At 35.2% G+C, this 20118-nt stretch overlaps 1 protein-coding gene across 1 annotated transcript in view; it reads left to right on the forward strand.

The window, feature by feature from the left end:
- lamb1a (laminin, beta 1a) overlaps positions 1-20118 on the forward strand; it is a 46038-nt gene that overhangs the window by 2208 nt on the left and 23712 nt on the right. The window contains exons 3-12 of the mRNA XM_073831884.1: positions 1117-1255; positions 5715-5788; positions 7655-7843; positions 7933-7996; positions 8079-8281; positions 11035-11155; positions 18569-18757; positions 19137-19313; positions 19424-19536; positions 19829-19908. Coding sequence (XP_073687985.1) covers positions 1117-1255; positions 5715-5788; positions 7655-7843; positions 7933-7996; positions 8079-8281; positions 11035-11155; positions 18569-18757; positions 19137-19313; positions 19424-19536; positions 19829-19908 — 1349 coding nt within the window. The remainder of the gene's footprint in view (positions 1-1116; positions 1256-5714; positions 5789-7654; positions 7844-7932; positions 7997-8078; positions 8282-11034; positions 11156-18568; positions 18758-19136; positions 19314-19423; positions 19537-19828; positions 19909-20118) is intronic.

Consider the following 20118-nt stretch of genomic DNA (forward strand, 5'->3'; position numbering starts at 1 on the left):
GCTTCCGTTTTCTGCTAAACAGGTCTCGTTGCTTCCGGTTCACGCGTTTTGCATATCCCTCTTTAAATATGAACATGATTTACTCAAGATTCATTCAAAGTAGACACTAAAAATGATCATAACCAGTGTCCATCACATATGTGGATTGATATATTAAAGTTTTAAATTTTTATTCTTTTCACTAACATTTATATATAAATATCGAATGAAACGTCCACAATAAACAGCTGGCTTGTTTAACTGATTACCTTAAAAGTCCGTCGATATCGCCATTATTTATTACGGCTATTAACACGTTCTCCGACAAGCGGAAGCAATGAGACCTGTTTTCCGGGGTTGGTCAGGTGACGTTCGACATATAGCCTATTAACCCTCTGGTTGTGTTCAGATCCCATTCACACTCCTGGTGTTCCCTGTCAAAAATGGACGGACTCCAAACGATTGCTTGTAAATCTCTCATTATGCTAGATTTTCAACAAATATAGGATTTGCTCTTTTTGTCAACTTGTTTTCTTTCATTTAGGACTGGTTTTGTGTTTCTATTTGCATCTGATTAATCGTAGGGCTCGTTTATCTGTGAGTAGGTACCTTGTTTTTTGAGTGAAAAAAGCATTTTTTATTAATAATTTTCACAATATTAAACAAAAAATTATACAAATTTGCACTGTTTCTCACACTAGTGTGCTTTAATGATTAATCAGGAAGTTTGCTTTTAAATGCTTTTATTTTGTACATAATTGGCAAAAGTCACACTTGTGGTGTTCCCGGTCAAAAATAACCGGACTCCAAACAATTGCTTATAAATCTCTCATTTTTCTTTATTATCACCAAATATTGGATTCGATCTTGTTTTTTGAGTGAAAAAAGCATTTTTTATGAATAATTTTCACAATATTAAGAGAAAATTTAGCAAAGCACCTCTCAACATCTGGACAACACATGAATCCAGTGCTCTCTGTAGGCTTTGAAAAAGCTGTGTCATGTAATTCAGACCAAGTGGGTTGACTTACTTCAGTATTTTAGAGCCCTTACAGTCATTCATTTCATTTTGGAGGAGTTCTTGCGTCACAAGAATGCCATTAACATTATGTGCCTTTTCCACCCCCTCCATCACAGGAAGAGAAGAAGTGCTTTGTTTGCGATTCCTCGGAAACCTACGATGAGAGCATGCACCAAGTAACCAGCCATAGAATTGAAAATGTCGTGACTACATTTGCCCCAAACCGCCTTAAGACTTGGTGGCAGTCGGAAAACGGTGAGTTGTGTGGTGGCTCCAATCCAAACAATTCCTCATCTTCCTTTCTTTTCAATATTCAGTACTATTTTAGGAGTTTGTTCAGTCACGGATGTGAAAGGCTGCACTATTCATGCAGTTCTCATGGGAATGTAGGGTGGTGGTGAAACGAGGTCTTATTAGAGGGAACTCTCTCTCATTAGCGTGTCCGTTAGCTCCCCTATAATCAGACCAATGGAGGAACTAACTACTTCAAAGCAGTTGAGTAATTGCTGACCAGTTAAGGTGATGACCAGTTTTTAAAGTGTGGAATGACATCTCTTTTTCCCTTGGGAAAGAGTTTTCTACCTGCCAATTGAAGATTGTGTCATTTATCTCTCACAGTTTCAAACCAATATAAAAACAGAGATTTTTTTTTTTTCAAATTTATTCTCATAATCTTATAATAAATTATACAAATATAAAAAATTTAAAACAACAAAAATTAATTCCCTCATTTTACTAAATCGTGCTCCCAGTTTACCAGTTTGTTCCCTTGTTTAACTATATCCTGCACATGATTTACAAATTTGTTCCCTCCCTTTACTAAATCGTGCGCATGATTTACAGATTCATTCCCTCGTTTTACAAAATAGTGCACACAATTTACTAATGAATTTCACCTTTACTAATTATTTACGTTTTACAAAATAGTGTGTACAATGTACCAATTAATTCTCTCATTTTACAAAATAGTGCACACAATTTACTAATTAATTCCATGTTTACTAATTAATTACATTTTACAAAATTTACTAATTAAATAACCAATTTACTAATTAATTACGTTTACAAAATAGTGCGCACAATTTACCAATTAATTCCCTCGTTTTACAAAATAGTGCACACAATTTACTAATTATTTCCTTTGTTTTACAAAATAGTGCGCACAATTTACTAATTAATTCCACATTTACTAATTAATTACGTTTTACAAAATTTACTAATTAAATAACCAATTTAATAATTAATTATGTTTTACAAAATAGTGCGCACAATTTACCAATTAATTCCCTCGTTTTACAAAATAGTGTGCACAATTTATTAATTCTTTCCCTTGTTTTACAAAATAGTGCGCACAATTTACCAATTAATTCCCTCGATTTACAAAATAGTGCGTGCAATTTACCAATTAATTCCCTCGATTTACAAAATAGTGCACACAGTTTACTAATTAATTCCCTCGTTTTACAAAATAGTGCGTGCAATTTACCAATTAATTCCCTCGATTTACAAAATAGTGCACACAGTTTACTAATTAATTCCCTCGTTTTACAAAATAGTGCGTGCAATTTACCAATTAATTCCCTCGATTTACAAAATAGTGCGTGCAATTTACCAATTAATTCCCTCGATTTACAAAATAGTGCACACAGTTTACTAATTAATTCCCTCGTTTTACAAAATAGTGCGCACAATTTACTAATTAATTCCCTCGTTTTACAAAATAGTGCACACAATTTACTAATTATTTCCTTTGTTTTACAAAATAGTGCCCACAATTTACTAATTCATTCCACATTTACTAATTAATTACGTTTTACAAAATTTACTAATTAAATAACCAATTTAATAATTAATTATGTTTTACAAAATAGTGCGCACAATTTACCAATTAATTCCCTCGTTTTACAAAATAGTGTGCACAATTTATTAATTCTTTCCCTTGTTTTACAAAATAGTGCGCACAATTTACCAATTAATTCCCTCGATTTACAAAATAGTGCGTGCAATTTACCAATTAATTCCCTCGATTTACAAAATAGTGCACACAGTTTACTAATTAATTCCCTCGTTTTACAAAATAGTGCGTGCAATTTACCAATTAATTCCCTCGATTTACAAAATAGTGCACACAGTTTACTAATTAATTCCCTCGTTTTACAAAATAGTGCGTGCAATTTACCAATTAATTCCCTCGATTTACAAAATAGTGCGTGCAATTTACCAATTAATTCCCTCGATTTACAAAATAGTGCACACAGTTTACTAATTAATTCCCTCGTTTTACAAAATAGTGCGCACAATTTACTAATTAATTCCCTCGTTTTACAAAATAGTGCACACAATTTACTAATTATTTCCTTTGTTTTACAAAATAGTGCCCACAATTTACTAATTCATTCCACATTTACTAATTAATTACGTTTTACAAAATTTACTAATTAAATAACCAATTTACTAATTAATTACGTTTTACAAAATAGTGCGCATAATTTACCAATTAATTCCCTCGATTTACAAAATAGTGCGTGCAATTTACCAATTAATTCCCTCGATTTACAAAATAGTGCACACAGTTTATTAATGAATTCCCTCGTTTTACAAAGTAGTGCGCACAATTTACTAATTAATTCCATCGTTTTATAAAATAGTGTGCACAATTTATTAATTCTTTCCCTTGTTTTACAAAATTGTGCGCATGATTTACTTATTTGTTCCCTCGTTTTACAAAAGAGTGCACACAATTTACTAATTTGTTCCCTTATTTGACTTAATTGTGTGTACGATTTACTAATTCATTCTCTCGTTTTACTAAAGCGTGCACATGATTTACTTATTTGTTCCCCTGTTTTACTAAATCATGCACACGATTTACTAATTCATTCCCTCGTTTTCCTAAATTGTGCGCATGATATACCAATTCGTTACCTGTTTTTGCTAAATCGTGAGCATGATTTGCTAATTCATTCCCTTGTTTTTCTATATCATGCACACGATTTACTAATTCGTTCCCTCGTTTCACTAAATCGTGTGCACGTTTTACGAATTTGTTCCCTTTTTTTACTTAAATTGTGCATTCAATATAACAATTTGCCCTCCTTTTAATTATAGTTTTTTACTAAATTGTGTTGACGAAATAATAATTCATTCTACTTCCTGTCCTTTTCCTGTACTTTTTCTATTATTTCGTGCACACAATTTACTTGAAACAAGGGCATAAATGATTATTTCCTGTGCACAGTTTAGTTAAAGGGAACGAATTAGTAAATAGTGCACACAATTCACTTTTTTTCGGGTCATGTGCGGGGCTCTGTACTTCACAGCTTATTAATATTAAATACAGTGAATTACAGGACTACAGCAGGAAGTCAGTACTTCTCTTAAAACTTTGAAATATATTTTAAAACTTAAAATTGATTATTATTATGGCACTTATTAATATACTTGTAATTGTATAATTGTATGTATTCAAAGTGTAAGGAAAGTATGTTTTTACTAAATGGTTAAAAAACATGACATATTTAGTACTTCAGTAAAATGGTTAAAAAAGATTTTTTTATTTTCTTTATTTTTTATCATTGAAACTCTTATTTTTTTGTGTGACCCTTAAACAAATGTCACTGGATGTTACGTTTCACAACCTACAGCAAAAGGCAATATTTGGTGAATAATAACTTAAAGTTCATACTGTTCCTCACACAAACCTATCATATAAGTTCAGAAGATTTTTAAGAAAGCATATTTTCCTTGAGAACACTCCACTCCCATTTTCCTAAAACCAATGAAGCCACAGTTGAGTTGCAAAACATCTTCAGCCAACATGGACAAGGTCCAGCTGTTTCAAGCTATCAGAATGTACAGTTCTACAAGCCATATGTTCCTCGATGACACGAACAGACAGAGGAAATGGAAATTCAGAGATTTACTGGTTATTGCAGTGGAGGAGTGTGAAATGTAGCAGGACAGGAAACGAGGGGCCATGAATGCAACCAGAGAAGCCTGTGAATGTAAGGTTTAGGAGAGAGTATGGAGTAGGAGGACAGAAAACTATGTATCCATGAGAGATACAGCAGCCAACTGGGCCAAAAGCCTGGGAATACAAGGGATGACCTCCTACTTAATTAAAGATTCGACTCTGTTTATTCTTATTTTCGATGTTTATAGACTCCCAAAGCACTTTCCCACTAAAAAAGCAGATGTTTAGAGTAACTATAGAGTGGTACACTCTTAAAAATAAAGGTGCTTTAAAAGGTTCTTCAAGCAGTGCCATAGAAGAACCATTTTTGGTTCCACAAAGAACCATTCAGTCAAAGGTTCTTTAAAGAACCATCTCTTTCTTACCTTTTTATAATCTGAAGAACCTTCTTTAGCACAAAGAACCTTTTGTGAAACAGAAAAGTTCTTCAGATGTTAAAGGAATAGTGCACTTTCAGAACAAAAATTTACAGATAATGTACTTATGTCCCCCTTGTCATCCAAGATGTTCATGTCTTTCTTTCTTCAGAACCATTTTTTGTGTGCGAGAAGCATTTTAAAAATTTGAAGAACCTTTAGTGGAATGGAAAGGTTCTATTGATGTTAAAAGTTCTTCATGGAACCACAAATGCCAATAAAGAACATAATAGAGAACAGTTTGGCAGTTAACAAATGGAACCACATTAATAAATGTGGAGAAACTATTTCTCTTAACTCATATCTTTATCTCTCTCTTTCTCAGGCCTGGAGAACGTCACAATCCAGTTGAACCTTGAGGCAGAGTTCCACTTTACCCATCTCATCATGACTTTTAAAGTAAGTGCTGAGGGGACAGTCGGTTGGTGATGTTTGTTTTGGGGGGAAGGTGTCGCCACAGTCCCGGGGCTGAGGTGAGATTTGCGGTCGTTAGGAGAGAATGTGGGAAGGGAAGGGGGGCTGATGTGGATTTCACTAGCAGGAGGGGAAGTTTTGCTCAGTGTGTGGGAGCCGTGGGAGGTCTGGGATCAACCCAGCTGTGCAGCCGACTGAGACGACTGGAATGCTTCAGCTAAAGATTACATTTCAGCATGATCTCACTTCAGCAATACAGTTCAAAGAAATCAGAGAACAATAGTGCTTGGGATGTTTATTTCAAAGATTGTTGGGAAATTGTACAGGAACAAAACTTTCATTACCGTTTGTTCGTTGTAGTATAAAATAAGATGTGACCCTGGACCACAAAACCAGTCATAAGTCACACGGGTATATTTGCCAAAATCATTAGGATATTAAGTAAAGATAATGTTCTTGTGATCGTGATCATGTTCAAGATATTTTGTCAATTTCCTATCGTAAATATAGCAAAACTTAATTTTTGATTAGTAATCTGCATTGCTAAGAACTTCATTTGGACAACTTTAATAGTGATTTTCTTAATATTTTGATTTTTTTACACCCTCAGATTACAGATTTTCAAATAGTTGTATTTTGGCCAAATATTGTCCTATCCTAACAAACCATACATCAATGGAAAGCTTATTATTATTTATAAATATTATATTAAATAAATCAGCTTTCAGATATAAATCTCAGTAAAAATCTCAATTTATATTAAATATAATAATAATTATATTTTATATAATTTTTTTTTTACTATAAAAGATTTATATATATGGTTTTGTGGTCCAGGGTGACATATAACATTACTTTCGATTCAGTACCAAATACTTTCCAGACCAGTATTGCCAATATTGAACTTAAATTAAATAGAATTTTTCAGCATTTATAACAGTTCAATGTCTTGCCATTTAACATTATATTAAAAATAAATAAATAAATAAATAAAGGAAAATTGTGACAAAATAATGAAACTAGTGATGTTTAACTAGAGTTAATATTTTTAAAATCATAAAAACAACTAAACTGAATAATCGTTAACTGTAATAAAATTATATATATATATATATATATATATATATATATATATATATATATATATATATATATATAAATTACTAAAACTTTAAAATTAGTGAAAAGAGAAAATGTAAAATAAAAAAATATATTAAAATTAATTGATTAAAACTATATCGTTCGCTATGTTTTTTTTCTGCATAATTTATTAATTCTTAAATGTTATAACATTTTTCTTAAGCAAATTTCAAAATAAAAATACAATTTTAAACTAAATTATGATGTTAAAATGCATAAATTCACTTGTAGCGTTTAATAGGATTTATTTTACTTTTTTGTGTTTTATTTTAAATAAGACAAAATAGTAGTTTAATTGCATCCATTTATCTGTTGGCTAATAAAAATAATGAGTTTTTTATATCAGTGCATATCACATTTTATCATGATTTAGTAAAACTTCAAAACTACACATTAATTTTAATGCTAATCAAATACTATTTAAAAATGAATGACACTTTATTTTATGGTGATGGAGTAACACATTACACATTACATGCTTAAAAAATTATGCATTATGCATAATGACATGCAACTAGTCCTACTCTTAACTCTATAGTACATACATTCAGTTAATTAATATTACTCAGTACTTATTTGTGTAATTACACTGTAACAACTTCACATTAAAATGAACTGTAACCAAAAAATTAGTATAGATATTATGTATTATCATCCATATTAGAAGTATCAATCCCAAGTTGACAGTGTCTTCTTGTGCTCCCTATCTAGACATTCAGACCTGCTGCAATGTTAATCGAACGTTCTGCGGACTTCGGGAAGACTTGGCAAGTGTATCGTTACTTCGCCTACGACTGCGAGTCCTCCTTCCCCTACGTTTCTCAAGGACCCATGACCAAAGTGGACGATGTTATCTGTGATTCTCGCTACTCCGACATCGAGCCTTCAACTGAGGGCGAGGTGAGTTCTGGAAATGCACTGCACTCCTTGTGAGCTTATGCTTAAATACTAGATTTTCCATTGACTCTTGTTCCGTTTGGCTTTTGAAGGCCATCTTCAGGGTTTTGGATCCAGCTTTCAAGATTGATGATCCCTACAGCCCCAGAATCCAAAGTAAGGACACTAAGGAAAATATTTTAACATACATACTTGTCATTAAATGTATTGCTAAAATTTTGCTTTCTATCATTTACAGACATGTTGAAGATCACTAATCTGAGGGTGAAGTTCACTAAGCTGCACACTCTCGGAGACAATCTTCTGGACTCGCGTATAGAGATCAAGGAGAAGTACTACTATGCAGTCTACGATATGGTGGTCAGAGGAAACTGTTTTTGCTATGGTCACGCATCTGAATGCGCCCCCGTCGATGGAGTTGGAGAAGCTGTGGATGGCATGGTGAGTTTTATGCCCTGCAAATGCCATTTGTTATTGTAATTCTTTGTCATAAAATTGTTACTACATTAAAGTAATACATACCTGAAGCAAAGTCATAAAAACACAGCAATACGAACCTACAGTATGTCACAAAAGTGAGTACACACCTCACATTTCAGCAACCATTTTAGTATATTTTCTCAAGAGACAATAATATAGAAATTGAAGCTTGGATATATTTTAGAGTAGTCAATGTGCAGCTTGTATAGCAGTATAGATTTACTGTCCTCTAAAAATAACTCAACATACAGCCATTATTGTCAATATAGCTGGCAAGAAAAGTGAGCACACCCTAAGTGAACTTGTCCAAAGTGTCAATATATTGTGTTAGCACCATTGTTATCTGGCACTGCCTTAATCATCCTGGGCATGGAATTGACCAGAGCTGCACAGGTTGTTGCTGGGACCATCTTCTCTATAATCACATCACAGAGCCTCTGGATGTTAGACACATGGTGCTTCTCCACCCTACGCTTGAGGATGCCCCAAAGGTCCTTAATAGGGTTCAGGTCTGGAGACATACTTCCACTCCATCACCTTCAGCTTCCTCAGCAAGGCAGTTGTCATCTTGATGGTGTGTTTAGGATCCTTATCATGTTGGAAAATTGCCATTCGGCCTAGTTTCTGGAGGGAAGGCATCATGTTCTGCTTCAGAATGTACAGTAAATAATGGAATCCATGTTTCCCTCAATGAACTGCAGCTCCCCAGCATCAGCAGCACTCATGCAGCCCCAGACCATGATGCTACCACCATTATGCTTGACTGTAGGCAAGACACAATTTTCATGGTACTCCTCACCAGGGCATCGCCACATATGCTGGACACCATCTGATCCAAAAAAGTTTATCTTAGTCTCATCAGACCACAGGACATGGTTCCAGTAATTCATGCTCTTGAACTTGGTTGTCTTCAGCAAACTGTTTCTTGTGAGCCAGCTTCAGAGGAGGCTTCCTTCTGGGACGACGCCTATGCAAACCGACTTGCAGTGTGTGGCGTATGGTCTGAGCACTGACAAACTGACCTTCTACTTCTGCAACCTTTAAAGCAATGCTGGCAGCGCTCTTGCATATGTTTTTTAAAGCCAGGTTCTGCACCTGAAGCACAGAACGAGTGCTCAACTTTGTTGATCGACTCTTGCAAGGAAAACCTCTGTATGACCCTGACCACTGTAGTGTAACTCTGTTTCAGGGTGTTACTGAACCTCTAATAGCCTTGGCCATCTTTGTGGAGAGCATAAATTCATAAATGTCACGTTGAACATCCAGTGGTCAGTATGAGAGAATTGTATCTAAAAGCACCTAATTTTAGCTGCTCTAATACAAGATACACAACTTTGTATGGTCCTCTCAAGCAGACCAAAACATAAACATGATGAATAGGACATGTGGCTTTGCATGGTTAAACAACATATTGCTGTTATCACTTAGGGTGTACTCACTTTTGTTGCCAGCTATTTTGACAATAATGGCTGTATGTTATGTTGAGTTATGTTAAATTTCAGAGGACAGTAAATCTATACTGCTATACAAGCTGCACACTGACTATTCTAAAATAGATCCAAGTTTTATTTCTATAGTATTGTCCCTTGAGAAGATATACTAAAATGGTTGCTATGGTTTATATGTTATATTTATATATATATTATTTATTTATTTTTTACTATTCCAAGCTCCATTTAAGACTTTTTACACTTTTACACAAAATTTTTCCCTCCAGTCACCACAAACGGACTTAGCAATCACGCATGGCATGAAATTATGAAAATTTAATGCAGTATTATACCAGGGTGAACTGAAGATAAATAAAGCTAATTTAATAGGATGTAGATTTATGCCACATTTAAATGAAGCAGACCTTTTCGTGGCTTTTTAAACCTCTGGTTTGAAGAAAACATCTCACACACATTTGTCATGAAAAGAAATCGTTTGAAGTCCCAACACAGTCTGCTGCTAATTCAGTTTGGATCTGTTTCACATTAGCATGAAAGTATGTGGACCGCCCCGTGGTTTCATTATTGAATAGTTTACAGTGCAAATAATCATGTGGAAGAGAAAATACACACAGACTCTCTTATTTACAAAAGTTTCTTGGTTTTGTTTCATTTATGCTTGAAGATGTAGTATGTGTTTCTGCGGTTTTATATCAATGATTTTTAGAGCCACAGTCGTAATAGACCAAAGGAAGAGGTTCCTGTTTAGTCTGCTGTCGCCTCTGTTTACAATCTGTCTGCACTGAGATGCGTCTCAGTCTGTTGCAGCTCTTACAAAAGTAATGAAAAGATATTACATCCATATCTCAATCTCACTACATTTTTATGTGCAAGGATTTCATTCAAAGGCACTGAAGTGACTCTAGATCGTCTCCAGGCACAAAGCAGTTCTGTGAAAGCTCACATATAGACCTGCATCTAGATCTGTGTCTGTGCCAGGACTGGAGTTTGTTTAATGTAGACCAGATGCATCCAGTATAAACATTTCCTGTTGCCATCTGGTTTAGGGCCGGATTTGTAGACCGTTCTGAGCAACTACGTCTTTTTTCTATGTTTCTGTTGTATGAAGAAACTTTTCCCTTTAAGGGTCTGAGAGGGAAATTCATTTTGAGGACTTTTGTTTATAATTTGTGGTGCCTTTGAATACACTGTTCCACACATAGTATCAATGTGTTTCCAATTATTTTGTTCTTGGTTATCATTGTTATGTCTGTTTTGCCGTAGGTCCATGGCCATTGTATGTGTAATCATAACACCATGGGTCTGAACTGTGAGCGCTGTCAGGACTTTTACCATGACCTGCCCTGGAGGCCAGCAGAGGGACGCAACACCAACGCCTGTAAAAGTATGATGTTTTGCAATGTTCAATTATGGGTCAATGAAATCATGCTAATTTTTTCTCTGGATCTGTCATTTATTTAAAAAGTATGTATATTCCCAAAACATAGTGCTATTTATAAACTACTATTCATTTATTTGTAAGAATTCTTTTTTGAGAAAATATATTTGTAGAAAAAAATGCCCTTGAAAAATATATTTAAAAACTTAAACATTAACATTTTTTTAATTAATATAACATTTTTAAAACTCTATGAGATCTGTAGTACAAGTGTTACGGCACTGTAGTTTTTAATGAAGTTTTGATATCAATACTTGGTATTGGTACTTTGGTACATTACTAACTTACATACAACATACAGTAAACCTTTGTTACGGTTCAAACGTTTTTTATAACTGTTGTAACACCTTAAAACAACATAGTAAAAAAAAAAAAAGTTGTACAATTGTTAATGCGTTACAGTTTTTAAACGCCATACATCTGTCACAGTTTTTAAAAGCCATAAGTCTGTCATACAATTGTTACTGCGTTACAGTTTTTAAACACCATACGTCTGTCATAAAATTGTTACTGCGTTACAGTTTTTAAACGGCATACGTCTTTCACAGTTTTTAAAAGCCATAAGTCTGTCATACAATTGTTACTTCGTTACAGTTTTTAAAAGCCATAAGTCTGTCATACAATTGTTACTGCGTTACAGTTTTTAAACACCATACTTCTGTCACATTTTTTAAACACCATACGTCTGTCATACAATTGTTACTGCGTTACAGTTTTTTAACGCCATACGTCTGTCACATTTTTTAAACACCATATGTCTGTCATACAATTGTTACTGCGTTACAGTTTTTAAAAGCCATAAGTCTGTCATACAATTGTTACTGCATTACAGTTTTTAAACGCCATACGTCTGTCACAGTTTTTAAAAGCCATAAGTCTGTCATACAATTGTTACTGCGTTACAGTTTTTAAACGCCATACGTCTGTCACAGTTTTTAAACACCATACGTCTGTCATACAATTGTTACTGCGTTACAGTTTTTTAACGCCATACGTCTGTCACATTTTTTAAACACCATACGTCTGTCATACAATTGTTACTGCATTACAGTTTTTTAACGCCATACGTCTGTCACATTTTTTAAACACCATACATCTGTCATACAATTGTTACTGCGTTACAGTTTTTTAACGCCATACGTCTGTCACATTTTTTAAACACCATACGTCTGTCATACAATTGTTACTGCGTTACAGTTTTTTAACGCCATACGTCTGTCACATTTTTTAAACACCATATGTCTGTCATACAATTGTTACTGCGTTACAGTTTTTTAACGCCATACGTCTGTCACATTTTTTAAACACCATATGTCTGTCATACAATTGTTACTGCGTTACAGTTTTTTAACGCCATACGTCTGTCACATTTTTTAAACGCCATAAGTCTGTCATACAATTGTTACTGCGTTACAGTTTTTAAACGCCATATGTCTGTCACATTTTTTAAACACCATACGTCTGTCATACAATTGTTACTGCGTTACAGTTTTTTAACGCCATACGTCTGTCACATTTTTTAAACACCATACGTCTGTCATACAATTGTTACTGCATTACAGTTTTTAAACGCCATACGTCTGTCACAGTTTTTAAAAGCCATAAGTCTGTCATACAATTGTTACTTCGTTACAGTTTTTAAAAGCCATAAGTCTGTCATACAATTGTTACTGCGTTACAGTTTTTAAACGCCATACGTCTGTCACATTTTTTAAACGCCATACGTCTGTCATACAATTGTTACTGCGTTACAGTTTTTTAACGCCATACGTCTGTCACATTTTTTAAACACCATACGTCTGTCATACAATTGTTACTGCGTTACAGTTTTTTAACGCCATACGTCTGTCACATTTTTTAAACACCATACGTCTGTCATACAATTGTTACTATCATACAATTGTTACTGTGTTACAGTTTTTAAACGCCATACGTCTGTCACATTTTTTAAACACCATACGTCTGTCATACAATTGTTACTGCGTTACAGTTTTTAAACGCCATACGTCTGTCACATTTTTTAAACACCATACGTCTGTCATACAATTGTTACTGCGTTACAGTTTTTTAACGCCATACGTCTGTCACATTTTTTAAACACCATACGTCTGTCATACAATTGTTACTGCGTCACAGTTTTTTAACGCCATACGTCTGTCACATTTTTTAAACGCCATAAGTCTGTCATACAATTGTTACTGCGTTACAGTTTTTAAACGCCATATGTCTGTCACATTTTTTAAACACCATACGTCTGTCATACAATTGTTACTGCGTCACAGTTTTTTAACGCCATACGTCTGTCACATTTTTTAAACGCCATACGTCTGTCATACAATTGTTACTGCGTTACAGTTTTTTAACGCCATACGTCTGTCACATTTTTTAAACACCATACGTCTGTCATACAATTGTTACTATCATACAATTGTTACTGCGTTACAGTTTTTAAACGCCATACGTCTGTCACATTTTTTAAACACCATACGTCTGTCATACAATTGTTACTGCGTTACAGTTTTTAAACGCCATACGTCTGTCACATTTTTTAAACACCATACGTCTGTCATACAATTGTTACTGCGTTACAGTTTTTTAACGCCATACGTCTGTCACATTTTTTAAACACCATACGTCTGTCATACAATTGTTACTGCGTCACAGTTTTTTAACGCCATACGTCTGTCACATTTTTTAAACGCCATAAGTCTGTCATACAATTGTTACTGCGTTACAGTTTTTAAACGCCATATGTCTGTCACATTTTTTAAACCATACGTCTGTCATACAATTGTTACTGCGTCACAGTTTTTTAACGCCATACGTCTGTCACAGTTTTTAAAAGCCATAAGTCTGTCATACAATTGTTACTGCGTTACAGTTTTTTAACGCCATACGTCTGTCACATTTTTTAAACGCCATACGTCTGTCATACAATTGTTACTGCGTTACAGTTTTTTAACGCCATACGTCTGTCACATTTTTTAAACACCATACGTCTGTCATACAATTGTTACTGCGTTACAGTTTTTAAACGCCATACGTCTGTCACAGTTTTTAAAAGCCATAAGTCTGTCATACAATTGTTACTGCGTTACAGTTTTTAAACGCCATACATCTGTCACATTTTTTAAACACCATACGTCTGTCATACAATTGTTACTGCGTTACAGTTTTTAAACGGCATACGTCTGTCACATTTTTTAAACACCATACGTCTGTCATACAATTGTTATTGCGTTACAGTTTTTAAACGCCATACGTCTGTCACAGTTTTTAAACGCCATACGTCTGTCACAGTTTTTAAACGCCATACGTCTGTCATACAATTGTTACTGCGTTACAGTTTTAAACGCCATACGTCTGTCACAGTTTTTAAACGCCATACGTCTGTCATACAATTGTTACTGCGTTACAGTTTTTTAACGCCATACGTCTGTCACATTTTTTAAACACCATACGTCTGTCATACAATTGTTACTGCGTTACAGTTTTTAAACGCCATACGTCTGTCACAGTTTTTAAAAGCCATAAGTCTGTCATACAATTGTTACTGCGTTACAGTTTTTAAACGCCATACATCTGTCACATTTTTTAAACACCATACGTCTGTCATACAATTGTTACTGCGTTACAGTTTTTAAACGGCATACGTCTGTCACATTTTTTAAACACCATACGTCTGTAATACAATTGTTATTGCGTTACAGTTTTTAAACGCCATACGTCTGTCACAGTTTTTAAACGCCATACGTCTGTCACAGTTTTTAAACGCCATACGTCTGTCATACAATTGTTACTGCGTTACAGTTTTAAACGTCATACGTCTGTCACAGTTTTTAAATGTCATAAGTCTTTGTCATGCAATAGTTACTGCATTACACTTTTTAAACACCTTAAGTCTGTAATACAATTGTTATTGCGTTACAGTTTTTAAACGCCATACGTCTGTCACAGTTTTTTAACGCCATACGTCTGTCACATTTTTTAAACGCCATAAGTCTGTCATACAATTGTTACTGCGTTACAGTTTTTAAACGCCATATGTCTGTCACATTTTTTAAACACCATACGTCTGTCATACAATTGTTACTGCGTCACAGTTTTTTAACGCCATACGTCTGTCACATTTTTTAAACGCCATACGTCTGTCATACAATTGTTACTGCGTTACAGTTTTTTAACGCCATACGTCTGTCACATTTTTTAAACACCATACGTCTGTCATACAATTGTTACTATCATACAATTGTTACTGCGTTACAGTTTTTAAACGCCATACGTCTGTCACATTTTTTAAACACCATACGTCTGTCATACAATTGTTACTGCGTTACAGTTTTTAAACGCCATACGTCTGTCACATTTTTTAAACACCATACGTCTGTCATACAATTGTTACTGCGTTACAGTTTTTTAACGCCATACGTCTGTCACATTTTTTAAACACCATACGTCTGTCATACAATTGTTACTGCGTCACAGTTTTTTAACGCCATACGTCTGTCACATTTTTTAAACGCCATAAGTCTGTCATACAATTGTTACTGCGTTACAGTTTTTAAACGCCATATGTCTGTCACATTTTTTAAACACCATACGTCTGTCATACAATTGTTACTGCGTCACAGTTTTTTAACGCCATACGTCTGTCACATTTTTTAAACGCCATACGTCTGTCATACAATTGTTACTGCGTCACAGTTTTTTAACGCCATACGTCTGTCACAGTTTTTAAAAGCCATAAGTCTGTCATACAATTGTTACTGCGTTACAGTTTTTTAACGCCATACGTCTGTCACATTTTTTAAACGCCATACGTCTGTCATACAATTGTTACTGCGTTACAGTTTTTAAACGCCATACGTCTGTCACAGTTTTTAAAAGCCATAAGTCTGTCATACAATTGTTACTGCGTTACAGTTTTTTAACGCCATACGTCTGTCACAGTTTTTAAACGCCATACGTCTGTCATACAATTGTTACTGCGTTACAGTTTTTTAACGCCATACGTCTGTCACATTTTTTAAACACCATACGTCTGTCATACAATTGTTACTGCGTTACAGTTTTTAAACGCCATACGTCTGTCACAGTTTTTAAAAGCCATAAGTCTGTCATACAATTGTTACTGCGTTACAGTTTTTAAACGCCATACATCTGTCACATTTTTTAAACACCATACGTCTGTCATACAATTGTTACTGCGTTACAGTTTTTAAACGGCATACGTCTGTCACATTTTTTAAACACCATACGTCTGTCATACAGTTGTTATTGCGTTACAGTTTTTAAACGCCATACGTCTGTCACAGTTTTTAAACGCCATACGTCTGTCACAGTTTTTAAACGCCATACGTCTGTCATACAATTGTTACTGCGTTACAGTTTTAAACGCCATACGTCTGTCACAGTTTTTAAACGCCATACGTCTGTCATACAATTGTTACTGCGTTACAGTTTTTTAACGCCATACGTCTGTCACATTTTTTAAACACCATACGTCTGTCATACAATTGTTACTGCGTTACAGTTTTTAAACGCCATACGTCTGTCACAGTTTTTAAAAGCCATAAGTCTGTCATACAATTGTTACTGCGTTACAGTTTTTAAACGCCATACATCTGTCACATTTTTTAAACACCATACGTCTGTCATACAATTGTTACTGCGTTACAGTTTTTTAACGCCATACGTCTGTCACATTTTTTAAACACCATACGTCTGTCATACAATTGTTACTGCGTTACAGTTTTTAAACGCCATACGTCTGTCACAGTTTTTAAAAGCCATAAGTCTGTCATACAATTGTTACTGCGTTACAGTTTTTAAACGCCATACATCTGTCACATTTTTAAACACCATACGTCTGTCATACAATTGTTACTGCGTTACAGTTTTTAAACGGCATACGTCTGTCACATTTTTTAAACACCATACGTCTGTCATACAATTGTTATTGCGTTACAGTTTTTAAACACCATACGTCTGTCACAGTTTTTAAACGCCATACGTCTGTCACAGTTTTTAAACGCCATACGTCTGTCATACAATTGTTACTGCGTTACAGTTTTTAAACACCATACGTCTGTCACAGTTTTTAAACGCCATACGTCTGTCACAGTTTTTAAACGCCATACGTCTGTCATACAATTGTTACTGCGTTACAGTTTTAAACGCCATACGTCTGTCACAGTTTTTAAACGCCATAAGTCTGTCATACAATTGTTACTGCGTTACAGTTTTAAACGCCATACGTCTGTCACAGTTTTTAAACGCCATACGTCTGTCATACAATTGTTACTGCGTTACAGTTTTTTAACGCCATACGTCTGTCACATTTTTTAAACACCATACGTCTGTCATACAATTGTTACTGCGTTACAGTTTTTAAACGCCATACGTCTGTCACAGTTTTTAAAAGCCATAAGTCTGTCATACAATTGTTACTGCGTTACAGTTTTTAAACGCCATACATCTGTCACATTTTTTAAACACCATACGTCTGTCATACAATTGTTACTGCGTTACAGTTTTTAAACGGCATACGTCTGTCACATTTTTTAAACACCATACGTCTGTAATACAATTGTTATTGCGTTACAGTTTTTAAACGCCATACGTCTGTCACAGTTTTTAAACGCCATACGTCTGTCACAGTTTTTAAACGCCATACGTCTGTCATACAATTGTTACTGCGTTACAGTTTTAAACGTCATACGTCTGTCACAGGTTTTAAATGTCATAAGTCTTTGTCATGCAATAGTTACTGCATTACACTTTTTAAACACCTTAAGTCTTTGTTGTGCAACAGTTACTGCGTAACAATTTTTAAATGCCATAAGTCTTTGTCATGCAAAAGTTGCTGCATTACAGTTTTTACAAACCATAAGTCTTTGTCGTGCAGTTGTTACTGCGTTGCAGTTTTTAAACATTGTAATTCTTTGTCGTGCAATTGTTAATGTGTTCTACTTTTTAAACATTGTAATTCTTTCATGTAGTTGATACTGCATTACATTTTTTAAACGCCCTAATTCTTGGTCGTGAAATTTCTGACTGCATTATAGTTTTTAACGTTGTAATTCTTTGTCATGTAGTTGTTACCACGTTATAGTTTTTAAATGTTGTAAATCTTTGTTGTGCAACTGTTACCGCATTAGTTTTTAAACGTGTTGTGCAGTTGTTACTGCATTATAGTTTTTATATGTAATCCTTTTGTTGTACAGTTGTTAACTGCATAACAGCAACTTATTTTACTGCATTATAGTTTCTGAACAACTTTGTCATCATTTTTTGTTGTACAGTTGTTACTTCATTATCTACTATTTCCTCACTGATATGTCCTTGCTTCCTTCACAGAGTGTAACTGCAATCATCACTCTGATACCTGTCATTTCGACATGGCCTTGTACCGGGCCTCGGGTAACGTGAGTGGCGGCGTGTGCGACGACTGCAGGCACAACACCATGGGTCACAAGTGTGAGCAGTGCAAGCCGTTCTTCTACCAACATCCGGAGAAAGACATCCGCGACCCTAACATCTGCGAGCGTACGTGTCCCCTCTCATTTCCTCTCCTGTCATTTCCTCTCAGCTTTCTTCCCCCCTTCAGACGTCCGCTGCTCCTCTACCTGTCTGGTCTAGTTTGCGATGCGAGTCTGGTCCAGCTGTTGCTTTGTTCATCTCTGCTCGTGCAGATTTGGGAGCAGAAACACCTGGGCTTTGAAGTAGTCTGCCCTTCCTCAAACCACATGCGTCTAGGGTTTCACATTTCTCTTTTGTTGTGGTGACTGAGGTTGGAACTCTTTGACCACAAAGGAGAAATGTGGTCTATGAGTTTCACATCAAAGTTTTATTCCAAACTTGGAATACAATTCATTAATATTAATGCAATTACACTAAGTACACCGTCCGGATTTGTCTTTTCCAGCATGTAACTGTGATCCAGTTGGCTCTCTGAATGGCGGAGTTTGTGATGCGCTGACAGACGTGTCTCTTGGGCTGATCGCGGGTCAGTGTCGCTGTAAGCCTAATGTGGAGGGCGAACGCTGTGACCAGTGCAAACAGGGTCATTACGGACTCAGCGACGACCCTCTGGGATGCCAGCGTAAGTCCATGCCTTACACACTAAAGCAAACCCAGATCATTCTTCAATTCATATGAAAATGGTTTGAAAAGTTTGCAAATGAGCGTTGCTTTTGTTTTTTTGTTACCCAGCATGCACATGCAATGGTTTGGGAACGGTTCCAGGAGGAAGTCCATGTGATACAGACTCAGGAAACTGCTACTGTAAACGTCTGGTTACCGGAAGGAACTGTGACCAGTGTCTGGTGTGTGTTCTGCTTACATTATGAGTTCATTCGTATTTCTTTGTGCATCACTGTAAATGATTTTAATAACATGACATTTAACTTTTATGCTATGTGATGTGACACTTTTTTAAGTAAGTGATTAATTAATTTAATTATTTATTTCACATATTTCTAGCATTCAGTTATAGCAAAATGTGACCATTTGCTTTTAAGAACTGCTGTTTGCATTTAGCTTCTTGTGAGGTCTGTCATAAACCCTGTGGTGTTTAAATGGTCTTTTAACTACTCTCTCTCTCTCTTTCTCTTATAGCCTCAGCACTGGGGTCTCAGTAACGACATGGATGGCTGCAGACCATGTGACTGTGATCATGGTGGTGCAATCAACAACAAGTGAGTAAAACTGCTTCAATCTGTAGTGCCTGAATAGTTCTAGTTCAGATCGAGGTTTTTATCACTATTATTATAGTTTATAGGGTTAAGGATTTGACCAGTCATAGGGCTCTATGATTTCCACGATTTGGAAAACGCAGACAGATTTGCGGAATCTGGTCATAAAAACGGAATTTACTGTAGAATTTGGAATGTCATGGAATTTGCCAA

The sequence above is a fragment of the Garra rufa genome, chromosome 25, assembly GCF_049309525.1.
Source record: "Garra rufa chromosome 25, GarRuf1.0, whole genome shotgun sequence".
Lineage (NCBI taxonomy): Eukaryota > Metazoa > Chordata > Actinopteri > Cypriniformes > Cyprinidae > Garra > Garra rufa.